Below are 24,848 nucleotides of genomic sequence, written 5' to 3'. Positions count from 1 at the left end.
CCCCCCCCCCCCCAAAAAAATTTTCTGTCCTCGGAATCTACATAGTCCGAGGTATATTTCTAGAGAATTTTATTTAAAAATATCCATTTTCTTGAAAGTGAAGATGAATTGAAGTGGACTCCGGTGAATTTTCCGAAATCCCCCACCCCAACCCCTCCTAAAACACTTTCCCCTCCAAAATTTTGTATATTCGGAATCTACACGATATAACATATTCGTAGAAAATTTCATTAAAAAATATCCATTTTTCTGAAAGTTATGATCATCCAAAGTCGGTGTGGGGTGGGGTGCAGAAATCTGTACCAAAATCTCATGTAACACGTTTGGGATCTTTCTGAATTGACGGGCACCACTTGTTTTCTTAACGAACCACTTTCAAACTTGGGATACTGGTAGAATGTGTCATATAAAACATCTTTTTCTCTTAGCCTTCTTAACAAAAATTTCTTCTTAATAAGTTATTTCATGTTAAAGTTGTCGTATTTCTGTAATTTCAACCAATCACTGACGTCTATTCAGCTGAATACAGTTACTGCTGTTTTTGTAAACAATAATTTTTGCCGGTGTCAAGAGTGTTATTCCCTGTTTAATTATATCATTATTCCCTAGTAAGGGTTTTATAGAGAACCCATTTCTCGTTACCAGTCAATAATAGTTAAATCTCACTCAGATTACATCCTACAGTAGGATGTAATCTGAGTGAGATTTAACTGTTATTTCTAAGAGAGTGATGTAATGTGTCACAAGAGTTAACCAGATATATAAATATTTCAAATGTTTTCTTTGCTTTTTTTTTTTTGTTGTAGTGTTACCATCTTGCAGAAAGAAGTCACTATGGACATTTTCAAGTTTAGATCTGAGAGGTATGGTTTCAATTCTCAGTCAGGGCATCATTTGGATGGGTGGGTGGGGGTTGTCTTTGGCTTTAGGAAAGGCATCCAACCGTAGAAACCATGCCAGAACAGACAACAAGCCTGGTGCGGACCCTGACCTTACCAGCTCCTGTCAGACTGTCCGATCCATACCAGCACCGAAGACAGGCATTAAATGATGATGATGATGGCAACATTTTCAGAATTATACATAACTGATTTATTATTACTAGCAAGACCCATGAATATTTCATGGAATTAATAGTAAAACCTATTGGGTTATTTCTGAAAACTGTATCCCAAAAACCTGAAAGTGTAGCCTATGTTGTGTCTGTATGGAAAGATAGTCTTTCATTTGCTACTAACTGAAAAGTGAAAGAAATTGGAATCCGATGATTACTCAATGCACTTTATATATATATACACTTCCCGATAGAAGCAAATAGGAAATGACACTTACTGACCATAAACAAAAAAAAATAATAATAATAAATTCAACTTTACGATGAAAATAAACAAACGAAGTTTGTTCTTTTTTAGAAGCGTTGAGATGTATTGTAAGATGGCTGGCCAGTAACGTATTTTTCTGCAATAAATGGATAATTTATCCTGATCACGCTATTTATAGCATTATCACGCGTTTGAGAAATAAATTTATTTACTCTTTTACTCTTTTACTTGTTTCAGTCATTTGACTGTGGCCATGCTGGGGCACCGCCTTTAGTCGAGCAACTCGACCCCCAGGACTTATTCTTTGTAAGCCTAGTACTTATTCTATCGGTCTCTTTTTGCCGAACCGCCAAGTTACGGGGACGCAAACACACCAGCATCGGTCGTCAAGCGAAGTTGGGGGGACAAGCACATACACACAAACACATACATATATATACATATATACGACGGGCTTCTTTCAGTTTCCGTCTACCAAATCCACTCAAAAAGGCTTCGGTCGGCCCGAGGCTATAGTAGAAGACACTTGCCCAAGGTGCCACGCAGTGGGACTGAACCCAGAACGATGTGGTTGGTAAGCGAGCTACTTAGCACACAGCCACTCCTGCGCTATTTCTGTATTTAATAATAATAAAAATTTTGTCACGCAGTATTATTTTTGTGAGCATTGTTTATCTTTTAAGGTGTGAATTCTCAGCAAAAGATGCAGGGAAGCGAAGCACGATTCCAGTTGCACCATCCATCGATGACCTGTTCAAGTTGGATTCTGTGAACAACGAAGACTTTAATTTTAAAATCTCTCAGATGTCCTTACCATCGTTGAGCCAGATTAAAAATACCCGAGTTAAGAAACCTCAATTTAAAAAGAGCCAAGTTAAATCTACTAATAAGACTACCCAAGCTAAAGATTCCCAGCGTTATCAGCCGAAAATGCCTCGTGGTAAATATATATATATATATATACTCTTTTACTTGTTCCAGTCATTTGACTGCGGCCATGCTGGAGCACCGCCTTTAGTCGAGCAAATCGAGCCCCAGGACTTATTCTTTACAAGCCTAGTACTTATTCTATCGGTGTCTTTTGCCGAACCGCTAAGTTATGGGGACATAAACACACCACCATCGGTTGTCAAGCGATGTTGGGGGGACAAACACAGACACACAAACACATACACACAAACACATACACACAAACACAGACACACAAACACATACACACATACATATGCATATATATACATATATACGACGGGCTTCTTTCAGTTTCCGTCTACCAAATCCACTCACAAGGCTTTGGTCGGCCCGTTGCTATAGTAGAAGACACTTGCCCAAGGTGCCACGCAGTGGGACTGAACCCGGAACCATGTGGTTGGTAAGCAAGCTACTTACCACACAGCCACTCCTTATATTCTTTTATCATTTATTTGTTTCTGTCTTTAGACTGTGGCCATGCTGGGGTACCACCTTGAAGAATTTTTCAGTTGAATGAATTGACTCCAGTACTTATTTTTTCATTTAAGCCTGGTACTTTTTCTATCAGTCTCTTTTGCCAAAGTGCTTTGTTGGTGGAGATGTAAACAAACCAACACTGTTAAACAGTGGTGGCGGGGGGGGGGCAAAGTTAGACACACATACACACATGTACGACAGGCTTCTTCTAGTTTCTGTCTACCAAATTTGAGATAATGCATCCAATGAGTCCGTCCACATTGCTACTATATTGTACTAGATCAGTCCTCAAGCAACAGACCTATGATTAAAGGTGTTCCAGCTGTGACCATCATGCCTTTTATTCCGACATAATGTATCTAGGACTACATTATTTAATGTCTTTCCTTGTTGCTGCTATTTTGTACTAGATCATTCTTCAACTTAGATAACTATGATAAAATGTGTTCCACTCGTGACCATCCCATCTTTTATTCAGACATAATGTATCTAGGACTACATTATTTAATGTGATTTTTGTTCTTGTTGTTGTTTAGCAGCAAGTAATTTCTAATCCAACAGACCTATAACCATCCTGTCTTTTATTCAGGCACTGTGTATCTAAGATTACATTGTCTAATGTGTCCGTCCTTGTTTAGCCCCAGATTAGTCTTGTTTCAACAACTCTATGATCAAATGCGTTCCACTTGTGACCATCCCATCTTTCATTCAGGCATAATGTATCTCGGACTACATTATCTAATGAGTCTTTCATCGTTGCTGTTGTTTGGCACCAAGTAATTTCTGATCCAGCAGACCTATGACCATCCCCTCTTTTATTCAGGCATTGTGTATCTAGGACTACATTATCTAATGTGTCCTTCCTTGTTGTGGTTGTTTAGCCCCAGGTCAGTCCTGATCCAGCAGACCTATGTCCAAAGGTGCTCCAGCTATGACCATCCTCTCTTTTATTCAGACATAGTGTATCTAGGACTATATTATCTTATGTGTCTTGCTAGTTACTATTGTTTTGTTGTTGCTAATTCATTAATTTCATCCTGATTAATTAAATAAACCAATCTTACTTTTGTAGATGTTGCATCAAAGAAAGATGAGATGTAAGTAAACTTCCAACTCCATATTTCTTCCTCTTGTTAAATAGGGCATATGTAGCAGTGTGTGTGTGTGTGAGTGCATGTGTATGTGTAGATTTGTGTATGTAAGTGTCTTTGTGTATTAGTATATGTGTGTATTTGTGCACATGTAAGTTTGTATATGTGTGTGGTTATGTATGCATTTGTGTGTTTGTGTATGCATGTGTATTAGTATATATGGGCATTCTTTTTAATCTTTTACTTGTTTGTCATTAGACTGCAGCCATGCTGGGGCACTGCCTTGAGGGATTTTAGTTGAACTAATCGACTCCAGTACTTGTTTTGAAGCATGGTATTTATTCTATCGGTCGTTTTTGCTGGACTGCTAGATTACGGGGACGTAAACACACCATCACCAGTTGTCAATCAGTGGTGGGGGACAAACACTGACACAAAGAAACACACATACATACATATATATATATTGAGTCATCCCATAAATAATGCAGTTATTTCAATTGCATCAACTAAAAGTTGGAGGGGGATGAGATAAACTGCCCCCCATCAACATGTTTGCGCGTTCATTATGTACAAGATAATAGAGGACATGTTATACAACAATAATGACAACAACAACAACAACACATTTTGTACATGAGTATATATGTGTCTTTCAGTGTGTGTGTGTGTGTGTGTGTGTGTGTTTGACATTCATTATGTAAATGTCTGTGTATGTCTATCTAAGTGTATGTATGTATGTGTGTGTGAGTGTATGTGATTGTCTTTACTACATGCTGTCTAATTTACATCTCAAATATTTCAGACAATTCAAAACAGTCCCTCGTCGAAAGATATTTGTTAATCCTTTTAAATCTCAGGAGACGGTTGGTGGATTATTCCATGACAAGACTGAAAGCCTGTTGTCAACACAAGACTACAACACAACCACCAACACTAATGCTACTGCTACTACTTTTACTGATGGTGTTACAATTGTTATTGATGATAATGATGATGACAGTGGCCGTGAATGTGGAGGTGGTGGTGGTGGTGGTGGTATTGGTGGTGGTGGTGCACTTGATATTTTCAAAGATGTCAGTTTGGGATTATCATTAGCACCACATGAAGACCCCGTGTTTGAGCAAGAAGGTAAATAATTCTTTCAGTTTTGGATATTCTTCATTCTAATTTATTCTTTGGTTGGGTTGGTAGTAGTGCTAGCTCATTGGACAAAGTGCCTGGTGGTATTTAGTACGATGTACCACCTTCCTTTGGTAGAGAAAGGATGGAAAGGGACAATAGGGTGCTGCTGTTTTCACTGCTGACAATTTGGTGTGGCTGACTGGTCAGGGTTGATGAAATAAATACCAGTTGAGCACTGGGGATTGATGTAATCAACTTGCCCTCTCCTTTCAAAATGGTCGACACTCCAGTAGATGACATGATTTGGTCTTATCAAATTCACAAATATCCAAGTGGTTAAAAAATGTCAGCAGAAGGGCATACAAGAGTCAATACCTTGATGTGGCCTGGCCCCGGTTAAAGTGTAAGAAGTTAAGGGTTAAGACACTTGCCCGAGTTGAGGTGGGGTTCTTTTCTGAAGCCCCTCTGCTGTCCAGCTCCCTTGGGAGTTTCTTACCGCCATGTTTGTAGTGTAAGTTGTTACTACAGCTTTTGCTGGTATTGAACCCTCTCTCTCTGTCTTTACAGTGCCAACATCTTCTGTTCCTCTTCCCAAGTTGAATATGCTGAAATCTGTGATGGAAATACGTATCCTTTCTACTATGTTGTTGCTGTTGTTGTTGATATTGTTGGGATCCCTTCAGTTTCAGTAACAGATTTTTTAATTGCTTTTTTTTTTTTTTTAACTAAACAGTTTGAAACTTCATATACTGGTGTAATTTCTCACACTGAACACGGTTTGCTTTCAACATTTTTGACTAGAATTTGTAATTTAGAAGTTATTTTTTTGTTAAAGTTGCCATATTTAGGTAATTTTAACCAACCAACGATGTGTATTCAGCTGAAGAAATCCACTCCTGTATGCAATAGTTATCGAAGAGCAACAACTTTTGGGTCATCTCTACTAAATGTCACCACTCTGTTCTATTTTATCTTTATTTACTACCTGTGTTGCATATTACACACTTTTTTTTTTTGCTTTTTGATCGCCTCTTTGTACGGGTGGTGAAAAGGCAAATGTACAAAGAGGCACTCGAAAAGCAAATAAAAAAAGCAAACTTTAACACGAAATAACTTCTAAAATACAAAATCTTGTCAAAAATATTGAAAGTAAATTGTATTCAGCATGAGAAATTACACCATTATACGAAGATGGTGGTGGTGATGATGATGTTTTCCTTAGCTGGTTCAAATTCCAGCATCCAAATTTAGAGACATATTCCCTTTCGAATACTTCAATTCAACACAATCGAAAATTGTTGATGACGTGAGTTTACATTATTATTATTATTATTATTTAAGATGCTCAGTATCCAATATTGTGATGTTGCTGATTGAAGGTATTGTGTCTACTGGGGGTTTGTAATGTCTGTCAAGTCACAACAAGGACCTCAGACAGACCAGTACTTTATGCAATATCCATGCAGTTCCAAGTAATGCCGATTTTTGCAATGCACCTAAATTGTAGGGTATTTCTAAAGTTTCCAGGTGTTTCTTCAGGTTGGGTGGTATTGAACCCAAAGCTCCAATGACAACAGGGACAACCTTTAAGTTTAACTCTCATAGCTGCCACATCTTGACAATCCCATATCTCAGGTCTCCATATTTATCAATCTTTTCTCTTTCTTTGATGATAATATGTTGGTCCCCTGGCACTGCTACATCGATTATTAGACACTCTTGATTGTCCCTCCTACTACATCCGGCCTTTGGTGCTCTAACACCTTGTCTGTTTGGAAGTCAAAGTCTCAGAGGATTTTTGCCTTCCCCTTTTCATCCATTATCTTTTCCGGTACTCCTGTGAAGGTTTTGGGCTACCTTGTTGTGTCTGTGCTTGTACTCTTTCTGCACAAAACTTTCACAAGCACTAACAATGTGAGTTACGCTTTCGACCCTCTTCCCACACATTCTGCAGAGGTCCGTTGCACTTGTGTGGTATATATATATCCTTTTTCGCTGAGTTAGTATTCAATGCCTGGTCCTGGGCAGCGATGATTAGGTTTTCAGTCTTCTTTTTTTAGGTCACCTCCAGGATGCTTCCTGGTCTTTTAATATGTTAGTTTCACGGTGGAACAGACCATGTAATTTCATGTGGAGTACAGTTTATTTTCTCTCGTTGGCTATTCGTGATCAGAATTCATTAGCACTCTCAACTCTATTGCTGGTAAATTCTTCTGCATTAGCAGCATACTTTAGCAGATCTTCTTTGCTGTTTACCAAATATTCTGCCATATTTTTGCTTTCACCGTTGATGCACTCCTGTCTGCTAATCAGCCCATGTCCATCTTTACACCTCGCTGCTTTAATGATCAATAATGATCTTTTCAAATTTTGGCACAAGGTCAGCAATTTTCGTCTGTCTTTATGTTCTGAGTTCATATTCCATCGAGGTCAACTTTGCCTTTCATCCTTTCAGGGTCAATAAATTGAGTACCAGTTGCATACTGGGGGTCGATCTAATCGACTGGCCCTCCTCCCCCAAAAATGTCAGGCCTTGTGTCTAGAGTAGAAAAGAATATTTTATTGGGTGACATCATGTATGAAACTTCATTCTATTTCAGGCTTTGTATACTGATAATTCCATTGTGGTATGTGCCCCAACAGGAGCAGGGAAAACGGTGGTATTTGAACTTGCCATTGTGAGGATCATTATCAAAGCTGAAGAAATGAACAACTACAACTTTAAAGCAGTTTACAGTAAGTGAAACAGTCATAAGTAGCATGTATTGTGAATCATAGTGTTGGGGTTTCAAATCCTATTGTTGGCTCTGTTTTCTGTGGGATCTTGTGTGTTCAATGTTTAACTGCCAGTAGCTGATTTTAGAGTGAGTGAAGCAGTCATAACTGGTAGATGTTACAAATCACAGGGTTGGAGTTTCAAATCCTATTATTGGCACTGTTTTCTGTGGGACATTTTGCATGTATATATGCGAGTGGCTGTGTGGTAAGTAGCTTGCTTACCAACCACATGGTTCCGGGTTCAGTCTCACTGCGTGGCACCTTGGGCAAGTGTCTTCTGCTATAGCCTCGGGCCGACCAAAGCCTTGTGAGTGGATTTGGTAGACGGAAACTGAAAGAAGCCCGTCGTATATATGTATATATATATATGTATGTGTGTATATGTTGTGTATCTGTGTTTGTCCCTCCAACATCGCTTGACAACCGATGCTGGTGTGTTTAGGTCCCCGTAACATAGCGGTTCGGCAAAAAGAGACCGATAGAATAAGTACTAGGCTTACAAAGAATAAGACCTGGGGTTGATTTGATTCGACTAAAGGCGGTGCTCCAGCATGGCCGCAGTCAAATGACTGAAACAAGAAAAAGAATAAAGAATAAAAAAAGAATATATGTGTGTGTTCAATGTATTTCACTGTCAGAGCTCAGTCTACTTAGCTGTACACTGGTACCACTAGGTAAAGATGTAACGCTTTAACTACTGGAAGCGGAACAGATATAATATACCATATTTGATGGCATAAAAAAACGCACAGGTATATCAGATGCACCCCAATATCAGCGGTTCATATTCAGAGGAAAATGTTTTTAGTGTATTAAAACATGTAGCATAGGCCCACCATTACATATAGGACCCAGAGTGATTTTTAGAGACAATTTTGGTAAAAAAAAATGTGCACCTTATATCCCATCAAATGTCGTACAATCCAACCCATACCAGCATGGAAAATGAACTTTAGATAATGATGATGATGATGTGTGTTTGTGCAAGTAAAGTAGCAATCCATAAGATTTTTCACTTTCAGTGGCTCCCATCAAAGCCCTTTGTACAGAACGTTACGAAGACTGGGAGAAAAAGCTGGGTAAATTGGGAGTTCAATGTCTGGAACTTACCGGAGATACTGATGTCGATGACTTCTCAGCCCTGCAGACTGCAAACGTCATTATTACAACGCCTGTAAGTAGATTATTGTTGTTGTTGTTGCTGTTGTTGTTGTTGTTTGCATCCCTTCGATGGTGTCCAGAAGAAAGCCCAGCATCTCCTCTACTGTTGTGAGATCTGGACCATCCTCAAATGGGACCTGAACAAGGTCGAGGTGTTCCAGATGTGTCTTTGTCACATCCTTGGTGTCTCTCTACACCAGGGGTTTTCAAACTGTGGTGAAGACTGGTTTATCGGGTTACCCTGGGTTTCTCGCCATAAAAGGTACCTTTATGGCGCATATATATATATATATATGTATAGCGTCCCAGCTGTTCAAGCTGATGAACTGAACTATTGTTTCTCATTCAATTAGGTGTACACTTAACATAATTCTCAGGCAGAATTAAGAAAACACAGTCAGTGAGGCAAAGCTGGACATTTGAATTACGGGTACACTTTGTCATGTAAATAAAGGTATGTGGCTGAATATTCAGCATACCTACACAAGTATGCCCCCACCCCATCCCCCAATTTTGTGGTCTCATAACTTCCAGAAAAATGGATATTTTTTTAATGAAATTTTCTACAAATATGCCTCAAATGGTATAGATCAGGGGTTTTCAAACTGTGGTCCGCGGACCACAGGGGGTCTGCAAGGAAAGGACGGGATCCGTGGACAGCAAAAAGCTTTTTATGGGCAATTTGATTTTATATATGTTGTTTAATCGAAATCTTTTAATTGACAATAAACCTATTTTGTTAAATACTGTTAAATAAATATATTTCTATATTTCATTTAGGAAAAGTGGGACAGTGTGACCCGGCGCTGGCATTGTGACAACACCCTTGCTCAACATCTGAAGCTGTTCATGATTGATGAAGTAAGACTCCTATATATACATACATACAGTGGAAGCGCAATGGCCCAGTGGTTAGGGCAGCGGACTCGCGGTCGTAGGATCACAGTTTCAATTCCCAGACCGGGCGTTGTGAGTTTTTATTGAGCGAAAACACCTAAAGCTCCACGAGGCTCTGACAGGGGATGGTGGCGAACCCTGCTGTACTCTTTCACCACAACTTTCTCTCACTCTTACTTCCTGTTTCTGTTGTGCCTGTAATTCAAAGGGGCCAGCCTTGTCACTCTGTGTCACGCTGAATATCCCCGAGAACTACGTTAAGGGTACACGTGTCTGTGGAGTGCTCAGCCACTTGCACGTTAATTTCACGAGCAGGCTGTTCCGTTGATCGGATCAACTGGAATCCTCGACGTCATAAGCGACAGAGTGCCAACAACAACAACATACATACATATATATTTACAACTTAACATGGATGTTGTGTTAGAACACAGAGTACTGCATTATTTACCTTGAGAAAACTTCTTATAAGGACTCGTGGTGCATAAAAGCACATGTACTTATATTGTTGACAGACGGGTATCATCTGCTATAGGTGTTATGTCACTGCCAGTGGGCCCAAGTCAGAGGTAAATCACATGATCTGACAGTTAGCTAAGCAGCATTTCATCTATCTTTGTGTTCTGAGTTCAAATTCCACTGAGGTTGACTTTGCCTTTCATCCTTTTGAAGGTCAAAAAAATAAGTACCAGTTGAGCCCTGGGGTTGTCAGTCTAATTGAACTTGCTGGCCTTGTGCCAAGAACGCGGAAGTTAATGCTTGCTAATAAGTTATTAACGACTTAATGTTAATGATATGAGAATGTTCTCAGCCTTGGCTGTTGACACATTTTTGCTCTGATATTCACACGGTTCTGTCTAGTCCTGATCCAGAAGATCTATGATTAGCCTTAAAGCATTTAGATTACTCTGTCAAATGGAATGCATATTTAATCACATTGTTTTGAATTAATCATGCATTTTCTCATTGCTTTGAGATTTTGATAATGTAGTTGCTTATTATTAGCATTAAATAGCTGGGTAGTTGCGGGAAGCCAGACCTGTCTGGTTTGAATATATAACAGGTAGAATGTTGGCATGTTGGCACTCCGTTCGCTTACGACGTCGAGGGTTCCAGTTGATCCGATCAACAGAACAGCCTTCTCGTGAAATTAACGTGCAAGTGACTGGGCACTCCACAGACACGTGTACCCTTAACGTAGTTCTCGGGGATATTCAGTGTGACACAGAGTGTGACAAGGCTGGCCCTTTGAATTACAGGCACAACAGAAACAGGAAGTAAGAGTGAGAGAAAGTTGTGGTGGAAGAGTACAGCAGGGTTCGCCACCATCCCCTGCCGGACCCTCGTGGGGCTTTTAGGTGTTTTTGCTCAATAAACACTCACAATGCCCGGTCTGGGAATCGAAACCGCGATCCTATGACCGCGAGTCCGCTGCCCTAACCACTGGGCCATTGTGCCTCCACACAGGTAGAATATGTGGGTCAGATATGGCTGGTTTAAGTGTTGATTGATGAAGTGAAATTCTAGCAGTCTTTGTGTGTTTTTTGAATAGCTAATATGTGTCTTCCATGGTGTAAATATTTTAGCTTCAACTCACAGTCTCAGGTCAGATCACTTACTAGCAAGTAAGCCTCTGAAATATTAATAATAATGGTTTCAAACTTTGGCACAAGGCCAGTAATTTATGGAGAGTGAGGTAAGTCAATCCCAATGGCCCCAGTACTGGTACTTTGTTTATCAACTCTGAAAGGCTAAGTCTACCTTGGCAGAATTTGAACTCAGAATGTCAAACCAGAAGAAATGCCACTAATCATTTTGTCCAGTGTGCTAATAATTCTGCAAGCTTGACGAATATATAATATTACTGATTATTTCTAGACGCAGGAGTGGCTGTGTGGTAAGTAGCTTGCTTACCAACCACAGTTCTGGGTTCAGTCCCATTGTGTGGCACCTTTGGCAAGTGTGCGCATGTACAAGGGAAGTATGTGAATGTTTTGTATGTGTGAACCAGCGTTCTTTTAGTAACAAACGATGATCAATGTCACATCTCCAAAGACAACCACTAGATAACATGGACAAGGCGTCGAGCTGGCAGAAACGTTAGCACACCGGGCGAAATGCGTAGCGGTATTTCGTCTGCCACTGCGTTCTGAGTTCAAATTCCGCCGAGGTCGACTTTGCCTTTCATCCTTTCGGGGTCGATAAATTAAGTACCAGTTACGCACTGAGGTCGATATAATCGACTTAATCCGTTTGTCTGTCCTTGTTTGTCCCCTCTGTGTGTAGCCCCTTGTGGGCAGTAAAGAAATAGGTATTTCATCTGTCTTTACGTTCAGGGTTCAAATTCTGCCGAGGTCAACTTTGGCTTTCATCCTTTCGAGGTCGATAAATTAAGTACCAGTTACGCACTGGGGTCGATATAATCGACTTAATCCGTTTGACTGTCCTTGTTTGTCCCCTCTGTGTGTAGCCCCTTGTGGGCAGTAAAGAAATAGGTATTTCGTCTGTCTTTACGTTCTGAGTTCAAATTCTGCCGAGGTCAACTTTGGCTTTCATCCTTTCGGGGTCGATAAATTAAGTACCAGTTGCGCACTGCGGTCGATGTAATCGACTTAATCCCTTTGTCTGTCCTTGTTTGTCCCCTCTGTGTGTAGCCCCTTGTGGGCAGTAAAGAAATAGGTATTTCGTCTGTCTTTACGTTCTGAGTTCAAATTCTGCCGAGGTCAACTTTGGCTTTCATCCTTTCGGGGTCGATAAATTAAGTACCAGTTGCGCACTGCGGTCGATGTAATCGACTTAATCCCTTTGTCTGTCCTTGTTTGTCCCCTCTGTGTGTAGCCCCTTGTGGGCAGTAAAGAAATAGGTATTTCGTCTGTCTTTACGTTCTGAGTTCAAATTCTGCCGAGGTCAACTTTGGCTTTCATCCTTTCGGGGTCGATAAATTAAGTACCAGTTGCGCACTGCGGTCGATGTAATCGACTTAATCCCTTTGTCTGTCCTTGTTTGTCCCCTCTATGTTTAGCCCCCTTGTGGGCAATAAAGAAATAAGATAACATCGACAAGTGTATTGATTTGATTTACCATCCATATTTATATACAAAATACTACAATTAGCCATCAGTTTTGATGGCATGGGGACAGCTAGTGTTAATAATGATAACTATGGGATTTGTTGTTTTCAGATACACACTTTAAATGATCCAGGCAGAGGGTCAACTATCGAAGCAGTGATCAGTCGGATGAAGACCATCCATGTGGCCTCTAAGTGGATGGAGAAAGACATCGGCGAGAAGAAGAACAATATCCGGTTCATGGCCGTTTCTGCAACCATACAGAACCTTAATGATGTGAGATCTTCAGGCAATTTTAGAGACTGTTTTTCCTAATATAATAGAAGAATGTGTGTGTATATGTGTGTGTATATGTGTGTGTGTGTGTGTGTGTGTGTGTGCTTGTATGTGCTTGTATGTGCATATGTGATTGTATATAGGTGTGTGGTTGTAAAAATGTATGTCTATTTGTATGTATGTGTTGTTTGTGTGTGTATATGTGGCAGGGTGTGTGTGTATTTATTCCATCTGTCACTTTTGCTGAACCGCTATGTTACAGGGACTTAAACACATCAATACCAGTTGTCAAGTGGTCGTGGGCAGAAAATACAAACACAAAGACACACACACACATATACGACAGGCTTCTTTCAGTTTCCATCTACCGAATCCACTCAAGGCTTTGGTCAGTCGAAGGCTATGGTAGAAGATACATGCTCGAGGTATCACACAGTGGGGCTGAACCTGGAACCGTCTGGTTGGAATCCAAACTTCTTACCATACAACCACACCTACCTGTCTATTTATGTAGTTGAATGACTTGCCTCTGGCCCAAAGCAAACTTGTTACCACACAGCCACACCTGTACCTATATATATCTGTTTGGTCAGGCAATTAGCCTGACCCAAGGCAACTAACTCTTCCTCTTCCATGCTACATGTCCTGGTCTTCCAGGGTAGTCTTCATATCTTCAACCTGATATTCAGTGTCTTCTGCAAGTTGACCTCAATAAATGCTCTTCTTGGTTTGCCAATACCTCTATGGCCATGCATGTGTTTCCAGTGACAGAAATTGCAGGATATTTCATTCAGTACTCGTAAAACTTAACAATATTCCCTGAACTAACAAGAAAATAAAATAAAAACTTCCTTCAGTCACGAATGACCATGGGATGACACCTAGAAAGTTCCCCTCTGAGGCACAAGTCTGGGCAAGGTTGTTTATGGAAGACCAGCAGTCGCCCATGCACACCAGCCTTCCCTCTCAACACCACCGATATTGTCCAAGGGAAAGGCAAAGGCCAAAACAGCTTGGTACCAGTGACATTCCTGTTCATTTCTATAGCTGAGTGAACTGGAACAATGCTGGAAAAATAAAGTGTCTTGCTCAAGAACACAGCACACAGCCATGTCCAGGAATCAAACTCACGACTTCACAGACGTAAACATGATACCCTAACCATTGAGCCATGCACTTAACCCAGCAACAACAATATTCCATCAACTATTGCTGTTCCTCCTCCACCTACCCTTCCCTTCATACCCTCCTCCATCATCTCTATGTGTTTCTTGTACTCAGTGAACCTAAACTCTCCTGTTTCTACTCCTCACAGCTTGCTGAATGGTTAGGGGACAGCGATAATCCAGCCATCACTTATAAGTATAAAATAATTTTTATATTTTTTTTCTTTTTCTTTTTCTTTTTCTTTTTCTTTTACTTGTTTCAGTCATTTGACTGCGGCCATGCTGGAGCACCGCCTTTAGTCGAATCAAATCGACCCCAGGACTTATTCTTTGTAAGCCTAGTACTTATTCTACCGGTCTCTTTTTGCCGAACCGCTAAGTTACAAGGGACCTAAACACACCAGCATCGGTTGTCAAGCGATGTTGGGAGGACAAACACAGATACACAACATATACACACATACATATATACATATATACGACGGGCTTCTTTCAGTTTCCGTCTACCAAATCCACTCACAAGGCTTTGGTCGGCCCGAGGCTATAGTAGAAGACACTTGCCTAAGGTGCCACACAGTGGGACTGAACCCGGAACCATGTGGTTGGTAAGCAAGCTACTTACCACACAGCCACTCCTGCGCCTATTTCATAATTGATTTTTGTTTTTTTGTTTTTTTTATCAGTTTTAGTCATCTTTGGACTGTGGCTCCACTGGGATAGTGTCTGCAAAGGTGTTCTAAGTTAAATGTATTGTATTGACCTGAGTACCTTGTTTTACTATTGGCGTATATGCAGTATATCTATATATCTTTACATATAAATTTGACATGGACGGTTCTTTCTTGTCTTGGGATTCATGGTCAAATGGCGCAAAAATTTACACAGATGTGTAGAATAATCTGGTGGTGATGCTGGGCTTTGTATTGTTTCATAGCTCCCATGGTTACCGAGATAATCTACTATAATAATACTCTTGTGTTTCTGAATGAGAAAGGAAGGGGTGACGTCATACTTGGTAGTGGAGTGATGAAAATTGTATGCTGAAAAAATAAATCAAACAGCGTTTCACCTCTGTGTGAATATATGTGTGTGTATGTAAAAGGGGTGTGTGTGTGCGTGTGCGTGCACAATGGAAGTGGGGTGGTTCATCTTTGTTCACTTAGTATTTGGGTTTATTTTTGATTTGGTTGAATCTTGGTTGTTTTTTTATCTTTTGTTGGTCAGTTATTTTTAGCGTTTTGACAGAAAAAAGTCATTCTAAAATTGTTTTTTAACATAAGCGTGCCCAAAAAGTCGAATGCTTACATGCAACAGGTTTTACAGCCACGTCATCCAAACCGACCAGGTGAAACCGGGCTTAGCTGCTAGTATATATATACATATATCTATATATATAGATAGATGTAGAGTGTAAGCACCCTGAGAGAAATATTGGACATAAGAAGCATCGGATGTGGCATGCAAGAGAGACGTTTGCATGATATGGTCATGTACTACAGATGGACGAGGAGAGCTGTGTGAAGAAGTGTCACTCCCAAACAGTTGAAGGAATCTGGGGTAGAGGGAGACCCAGGAAGACATGGAATGAGGTGGTGAAGCATGGCCTTCGAACGTTGGGCCTCACAGAGGCAATGACAAAAGACCAAGACCTCTGGAGATATGCTGCGACTGAGAAGACCCAGCAAATGCATGTACTTATGCGTCTCCTCAGCAGTCACGGCCCATGTTTCACTGCCATGTAGCATGGCTGTTCGTACACATGCGTCATACAGTCTGCCTTTTACTCTGAGCGAGACGCCCTTTGTCACCAGCAGAGGTAAGAGTTCTCTGAACTTTGCCCAGGATATTCTTATTTTAGCAGCTAGACGTTCAGCGCACCCTCCCCCGCTACTGACTTGGTCACTTAGGTAACGGAAGCTATCAACTACTTCTAGTTTTTTCTCCCTGGAATGTGGCAGAACTTGTTCTCTGCACTTTTGCAATGTTTATTGCTCCTGAGCATCTGCCACATACAAAAACTATCTTCCCAGTTAGCCTTCCTTTAATATTGCTGCACCTCTTATGAGTCCATAGCTTACACTGGGTACATCTTATAGAGTTTCTACCTACAACTTTTCTACAGCTCAAGCAGGGCCATCTACCTGAAGGGGTTTGTGGTTTGTCTACCTTTCTACCTATTAGGACTTTGGTTTTAGCTAGGTTGACTCTAAGGCCCTTCGATTCTAATCTTTGCTTCCACACCTGAAACTTCTCTTCTAGTTCTGGTAGTGACTCAGCATTTAGAGCCAGTCAGCGGCCCTGGCGATGATCATGCTCAGATGGTGCTCTTAGCACTCCACTAGCACAGATGCCAGTCATGCAGTGCTGTCATCGAATTTGGTTTCAATTTCGATTTCACTTGCCTCAACAGGTCTTCACAAGCAGAGTTTAGTATCTAGTGAAAGAAAGGTACGCCTAAGTGGGCTGGTTACACAACTGGCATAGGCCACAGGTTATGGTCTTACTTGGCTTACCGGGTCTTCTCAAGCACAGCACATCTCCAAAGGTCTCGGTCACTAGTCATTGCCTTGGTGATGCCTAATGTTCGAAGGTTGTGCTTCACCACCTCATCCCAGGTTTTCCTGGGTCTACCTCTTCCACAGTTTCCCTCAACCGCTAGTGTGTGGCACTTCTTCACACAGCTATCCTCATCCATTCGTACCACATGACCATAGCAACGCAGTCGTCTCTCTTGCACACCACATGTAATGCTTCTTAGGTCCAACTTTTCTCTCAAGGCACTTATCCTCTGTTGAGTATGCACACTGACGTTACACATCGTTAAAGGAGGGTATCATCCAGTGAATTACTGGTTGAATAGCTAATATTTGTTATGAATAATAATATTCATAAAACAATCGGTTCATACATATAGAACATGGTTTTATGATCATTCAGAAAAAAAGGTAAGAAAATGGAGATATAACATCATCATCGTTGTTTAACGTCCGCTTTCCATGCTAGCATGGGTTGGATGATTTGACTGAGGACTGGTGAAACCAGATGGCTACACCAGGCTCCAATCTGATTTGGCAGAGTTTCTACAGCTGGATGCCCTTCCTAACGCCAACCATTCCGAGAGTGTAGTTGGTGCTTTTACGTGTCACCCGCACGAAGGCCAGTCAGGCGGTACTGGCAACGGCCACGCTCAAAATGGTGTATTTTATGTGCCACCCGCACAAGAGCCAATCCAGGGGCACTGGCAATGATCTCGCTCCACTTAGATTATTATTCCACTAAAAAAGGTTGCAAGCGAGGATTTATAAAATAATTTGGATAGTACCATATCTGCGTATTTCATGGTTTGAGTTATTAAAAACCCTTTCTGATCATCAGTGGCAACTTACCTAATGTAAATAAATGGAAAATACATTATACACACAGCCATAACATTATTTGCACTTATGGCGGTATGTATAATATATTTTTCATTTATTTATGCTTGGTATGTTGCCTCTGATGATCGGAAAAGGTTTTTAATAACTCAAACTGTGAAATATATATATATGGTACTATCCAAATTATTTTATAAATCCTCACTTACAACCTTGTGTAGTGGAATAATAATCTAAGTAGTTCCTATTTTTAGTAGACTGGTGTTGTAATCATTCAACACCCTTATTATGATTTTATATATATATATATATATATAGAGAGAGAGAGAGAGAGGCACAGGAGTGGCTGTTTGGTAAGTAGCTTGCTTACCAGCCACATGGTTCCGGGTTCGGTCCCACTGCATGGCACCTTGGGCAAGTGTCTTCTACTATAGCTTCGGGCCGATTAAAGCCTTGTGAGTGGATTTGGTAGACAGAGCCTGAAAGAAGCCTGTCGTGTATATGTATATATATGTGTGTGTGTACATGTTTGTGTGTCTGCGTTTGTCCTCCCCAACATCGCTTGACAATCGATGCTGGTGTGTTTATGTCCCCGTAACTTAGCAGTTTGGCAAAAGAGACCAATAGAATAAGTACTAGGCTTACAAAGAATAAGTCCTGGGGTCGATTTGCTCAATGAAAGGCGGTGCTCCAGCATGGCCGCAGTCAAATGACTGAAACAAGTAAAAGAGTATATATGTGTGTGTGTGTGGTAGATATAAGTGTGTATGTATATATGTGTATGTATATATGTATGTATATGTGTGTGTGTGTGTGTATATATATATATATATATATATATATGTGCACACATGAATATGCACACATGAATATATATATATATATATATATAAAATATATAGTTTTAGGGAAAATAACCAATTATCAAGAACTCATCGATGAAAATCCACTATCACATATAGAAAAATTAATAATTAAAAGCACAATAAATGAGTATAATATAAAGTAAAGTAAATATCATAAGATAAATATAATAAAAAGATTACACGTGTTTCATAACCAATTTTCAAATAGAAAAGAAATTTAAATCGATTAAAATCAATTGAAATTATCAAAAATAAGTTCTATTCAGAAATATAGCTACTCGTCAGATCGTAAGTAGAACAATAATTAGATATATATCTCAACCAACAATAAGTACCAAATGAATTAATATGAAATACTTATTATATAAAGATAGAAAAATTATTTAAAAAATATCATAATATCAAAATAATAACCATTCAATAATCATCCCTTCATCCATTATAATAACATGTATATTATATACAAAAAACATCTTACATAAATTATCATTGTTTTAAATTATCATTGTTTTAAATACAAGTTGAACGAAGTTTAAGTTTAAAATAATGAAGATAAAATTAGTACAAATTTAACCGGTGTAATAGTTAAAGCTATACTATTTAAAGCTAAAGACGTTTATTTAATTATAATTAAAGATCAATTGAATAATAGAAAAATACAAGATTATTTATTTCTACAAACGTAATAATAAAAAATATGAATGAAAAAATTATGAATGGAAAAAATTATGAATGAAAAAATTAGGAAAGAAAAAATTATTAAGAATAAAATATACTATATATATATATATATATAAAATATACTATATATATATATATATATATATATATATAGTATTAATCAATAGTAGGAGATGAATTTTGTGTTAGGCTTTTGTTAGGTACAACATATGTTTCAACCCATCAGTCTGGGTTGAAACATATGTTGGACCTAATAAAAGACTAATATGAAATCCATCTCCTATTATTAATTAATACTGTTACCCTAACTGCTACTGCGGAGTTCCTGAAGTAGATCCAATGGAATTGTACCACAACTGTGGATGACAACAGGTGGCCTAAACTGTGCCGGTGCTCTACTCGACATTTAAACACACAAATCATGGGTGCCAGTCGTCGAATTTAATTCGATTTCGATTTCACTTGCCTCAACGGGTCTTCGCAAGCGGAGTTTAGTGTCCAATGAAAGAAGGTACGTATAAGTGGGCTGCCTGAGGCCTTCGATTTAGGTCTCACTTGGCTTGCCTGGTCTTCTCACGCACAGCATATTTCCAAAGGTCTCGGTCAAAGTCATCGCCTCGGTGAGGCCCAATGTTCGAAGGTCATGCCTCACCACCTCATCCCAGGTCTTCCTGGGCCTACCTCTTCCACAGGTTCCCTCAACTGCTAGGGTGTGGCACTTTTTCACACAGCTATGCTCATCCATTCTCGCTACATGACCATACCAGTGCAATCGTCTCTCTTGCACACCACAACTGATAAATCTGAATTTATTTAGACCGAAACAAAACGAAAATACACTAAGCTTTTATAATAATGCATAATTTTCATATCTTATCACATTTATTGATAGTTGTTAAAGCCCAAAACTTTGGTTGTCTTAATTTTGGGACCCCCATGATTCAGCCAGCTCCCTTCCTTTCTTACAAATAAATATTAAAAAAACAAAAGGTAAACTTAAAAAGATGTCCAACAAATCTGTTTAACCCCACACAGCCACAAACTCACAGATTTCTCCATGTTTTCACCACACTCTCCCAAAATCCCTGCCCTGAATTCATCCCCAAATAAACATTTTGTTCTTCTGTGACCTTTTTTTCAGAATCAGTGATGACCTCCGACCTGTCAAGCTACAGAAGATAGTCATTGGATATCCTTGTTCTGAGAGGATATCCAACTTCCAGTTTGATATCTCACTCCGGTATAAACTTCCAAATGTCATCCTTAACTATTCTGATGGTAAACCAACACTTGTGGTAAGGACACTGTTACATCCCCTGCCCTTTCATTCTCCCTCTGTCTTACTCATTTTCTCTCTCCTTCTCGCTTCTAATTTTGTTAGATGGGGGACTTAACACCACTACCAATGCTTCCACCATATATATATATATATATATATATATATACATATTTGTTTTGCAAGATTTTTGATGTGAAATCGTGTGTTGAAACAGATGTTGTACTTGGGGACGGTCATGTTGCCAGTTTAGCCAATAAAAACACACGCACTGTATATTTGGTGTTAATTTGCTTCAGCTTTATATTACATTATATTACATTAATCCAGGCACTCCCCATACACACACATGCACTTACAAAAGCATAGACACATTGAGGGATACGCATGCATAGACACATACAATAGGAATACAAAATACAAAATGGCTGATCGTTAGCAAGGAGGGACACACATAAGAAAGAAGAAAGCAAAGGCCCACTGATGAGGTCACAGAAGTCTGATGAAAGAACTCTGGCCGAAATAGGATTAATGTAATATAAAGCTGAAGCAAATTAACACCAAATATACACTACAGTATTTAATGTGCTTTTGTTGTTTAGACTAAAGTTAGATCAAGCAGACATTTGATCAAATGTTCCGACCACAACCGTATCATTGTAATTGTTTAACCCTAGGTCAGTCCTAATCCAATAATCAGGTCTTTTTTTTCTTCTTCTCAAATTGTAGTTCTGTTCAACCCGGAAGAATGTCATACAAACAGCTGACATGTTGAGTAAACAGGGGAAGTTTTTGTCTTCCTTTGAGATGAGAACCATTCTGAGTAACAGTGCCAAACTCTTAAAAGATGCCAAGTTACACGGTAATTATCACCTCTCTCTCTCTCTCTCTCTCTCTCTTTTTCTTTCTCTTCTTACTCTTTACTCTTTACTCTTTTATTTGTTTCAGTCATTTTGACTGCGGCCATGCTGGAGCACCGCATTTATAGTCGAATCAAATCGACCCCGGGACTTATTCTTTGGAAGCCTAGTACTTATTCTATCGGTCTCTTTTTTGCCGAACTGATAAGTTACAGGGACGTAAACACACCAGCATCGGTTGTCAAGCAATGCTAGGGGGACAAACACAGACACACAAACACACACACATATACATACATATATATATATATATATAAAGTTTTTAATTTTTACATTTAAGAGAGAGATTTGACGCTAATATCCATTATTACATTAATAATGGATATTAGCGTCAAATCTCTCTCTTCAATGTATAAGTTTAAAACTTTGGATATATAAACAAGAAGAACGATCCCTAAGGAGTCTAATTTAGACTTTTTTGCGGTGAAATCTCCTGCTATATTGGTAACGATTACAGAGTTTACTTTGAAAAATTATATATATATATATATATATATATATATATATAGACACACTTCTTTCAGTTTCCATCTACCAAATCCACTTACAAGGTTTTGGTCAGTCCAAAGGACACTTGCCTAAGATATCACGCAGTGAGACTGAACCCAGAACCATGTGGTTGGGAAGCAAGCTTCTCACCACACAGCCATTTCTGTACCTATCTTTTACCCTTTTACTCTTTTACTTGTTTCAGTCATTTGACTGCGGCTATGCTGGAGCACCGCCTTTATAGTCGAATCAAATCGACCCCGGGACTTATTCTTTGTAAGCCTAGTACTTATTCTATCGGGCTCTTTTTTGCCGAACTGCTAAGTGACGGGGACGTAAACACACCAGCATCGGTTGTCAAGCAATGCTAGGAGGACAAACACAGACACACAAACACACACACATATACATACATATATATACCACTCTCTGAGTGGTTGGCGTTAGGAAGGGCATCCAGCTGTAGAAACTCTGGAGCCTGGTGTTGCCATCCGGTTTCTCCAGTCCTCAGTCAAATCGTCCAACCCATGCTAGCATGGAAAGCGGACTTTAAACGATGATGATGATGATGATATATATATATATATATATATATATATATATATATATATAAAGTTTTTAATTTTTACATTTAAGAGAGAGATTTGACGCTAATATCCATTATTACATTAATAATGGATATTAGCGTCAAATCTCTCTCTTAAATTTATAAATTTAAAACTTTGGATATATAAACAAGGAGAACGATCCCCAAGGAGTCTAATTTAGATTTTTTTGCGGTGAAATCTCCTGCTATATTGGTAACGATTACATAGTTTACTTTGAAAAATTATGTATGTATATAGATATATATATATATATACGACACACTTCTTTCAGTTTCCATCTACCAAATCCACTTACAAGGTTTTGGTCGGTCCAAGATTATAGTAGAGGACACTTGCCTAAGATATCACGCAGTGAGACTGAACCCAGAACCATGTGGTTGGGAAGCAAGCTTCTCACCACGCAGCCACTCCTGCACCTATGTATATATCAATTTTAAATTTTTTGTCCAGAGTCAGCACTTTTAGGGAAGGGTTAAGTCAGTTACATTGAACTCCAGTGCCCAACTGGTACTTATTTTATCTTCTCGAAAAAGAATGAAAGGCAAAAGTCGATCTTGGTAGAATTTGAACTCAGAATGTCAAGATGAACAAAACACCACTAAGCATCTTGTCCGACTTGCTAACAATTCTGCCAACTCACTGTCCTCATCATCATCATCATCATCATCATCATCATCATATATATATATGTATTTATTACCATACTGTTGCTGATATTCAGATGAAATTGCCATGGGTGGATACACCTTTTAATCTTGAAGCTAAGCTACAATAACAACAACAACATCACTGTGTACAAAACCTCTCTTTTTATTCTTTTTCTCTGTGTTTGTATTTACCAAGATTTCCTCCTCAATGGTGTGGGTTGTCACCATGCTGGTATGGACTACCATGACAGGAAGTTGATGGCTGACTTATTTGAAGCTGGTAACTTACTGGTACTTTGTGAGTAAATCGTTTTCCTTATTTCGTTCACCTATGTTCATTCCCAACTGTTCACCATCCGTCCACTGTTTGCTTATCGATCACTTTCTAAACCACAGTTACTTCTACTCTTCACTGTTCAGTAACCAACTGTTTACTGTTTGTTGACTGTTTATTTGTAGATGACTTTCTATATATCGTTTGTAGAGGTGCCTGGCTTAATGGTTCGGGTATTCGGCTCATGGTCGTGAACTCAATCTCCGGTGACGTGTTGTCTCCTTGAGCAAGATACTTTATTTCACATTCGACGACTGGCACCCATGCCAACGTCGTCTCCTTCATTGGACACGAAACTCAGCTTGCGCAGACTTATTGAGGCAAGCGAAAGCGAAATCGGGATGGCACCTGTTCCCAGCGTCGCCTTTCTGGCACTTGTGCCCGTGACATGTGTAAGGATTTTCGAGCGAGATCGTTGCCAGTGCCCCTGGACTGGCTCTTGTACGGGTAGCACATAAAATACACCATTTTGAGCATGGCCGTTGCCAGTACCTCCTGACTGGCCTTTGTGCCGGTGGCACATAAAAGCACCCACTACACTCTCGCAGTGGTTGGCATTAGGAAGGGCATCCAGCTGTAGAAACTCTGCCAAATCAGATTGGAGCCTGGTGTAGCCATCTGGTTTCACCAGTCCTCAGTCAAATCGTCCAACCCATGCTAGCATGGAAACTGGACGTTAAACGACGATGATGATGAACCCGACCACTCTCAAAAATTAAGTAAAAAAAGCAGGAAAAATAATCCAGAATCCTTGTCTGGTACTGGATTGATTCCAAAATCTAACCAATTCGTGCCAGTCATGAGGCCAAACATCCCTGAAAATTTCATTTGTATCCATCCAGTAGTTCTTGAGATATCTTGTCCACAGACAGACAAACAAACAAACATGACTATAAACAATACCCCTGCCTTTGCTAAGGCAGAGGTAATAAATAAGCATTTAATTTGACAGAGACATCTGAATGCTAAAGTGTTAATCTTTCTATCTTCTAGTGGCCACCTCAACTCTGGCAATGGGAGTGAACCTTCCTGCTCACCTTGTGGTCATTATGTCAACTCAGTATTATGTGATGGGGAACCATCAGGAATATTCAGAATCACAGATTTTACAGATGATCGGCAGAGCTGGACGACCACAGGTGCGTATAAGTGTAACTTGCAGACTTAGAGGAGTGGCTGGTGGTAAGAAGCTTGCTTCCCAACCACATGGTTCTGGGTTCAGTCCCCACTGTCTTGTTCCTTGGGTATGTCTTCTACTATAGCTTCAGGTGACCAAATCGTTGTGGATTTGGTAGATGGGAACTGAAAGAAGCCCAT

At 39.6% G+C, this 24,848-nt stretch overlaps 1 protein-coding gene across 1 annotated transcript in view; it reads left to right on the top strand.

The window, feature by feature from the left end:
* Nucleotides 1-24,848, top strand: part of LOC106868401 (putative ATP-dependent DNA helicase HFM1) — a 59,412-nt gene that overhangs the window by 980 nt on the left and 33,584 nt on the right. Inside the window, exons 2-16 of the mRNA XM_089346221.1 lie at nt 807-863; nt 2,006-2,262; nt 3,844-3,868; nt 4,668-4,993; nt 5,555-5,614; nt 6,226-6,293; nt 7,588-7,723; nt 8,788-8,939; nt 9,707-9,787; nt 13,006-13,170; nt 14,486-14,532; nt 20,399-20,552; nt 21,263-21,395; nt 23,394-23,495; nt 24,525-24,670. Of these exons, the coding sequence (XP_089202347.1) occupies nt 835-863; nt 2,006-2,262; nt 3,844-3,868; nt 4,668-4,993; nt 5,555-5,614; nt 6,226-6,293; nt 7,588-7,723; nt 8,788-8,939; nt 9,707-9,787; nt 13,006-13,170; nt 14,486-14,532; nt 20,399-20,552; nt 21,263-21,395; nt 23,394-23,495; nt 24,525-24,670 (1,881 nt within the window). The 5' untranslated portion in view covers nt 807-834. The remainder of the gene's footprint in view (nt 1-806; nt 864-2,005; nt 2,263-3,843; nt 3,869-4,667; nt 4,994-5,554; nt 5,615-6,225; nt 6,294-7,587; nt 7,724-8,787; nt 8,940-9,706; nt 9,788-13,005; nt 13,171-14,485; nt 14,533-20,398; nt 20,553-21,262; nt 21,396-23,393; nt 23,496-24,524; nt 24,671-24,848) is intronic.

Source organism: Octopus bimaculoides, chromosome 30 (assembly GCF_046866305.1).
Source record: "Octopus bimaculoides isolate indiv1 chromosome 30, ASM4686630v1, whole genome shotgun sequence".
In the NCBI taxonomy this organism is placed as follows: domain Eukaryota; kingdom Metazoa; phylum Mollusca; class Cephalopoda; order Octopoda; family Octopodidae; genus Octopus; species Octopus bimaculoides.
This window is presented reverse-complemented; position numbering and strand designations above follow the sequence as displayed.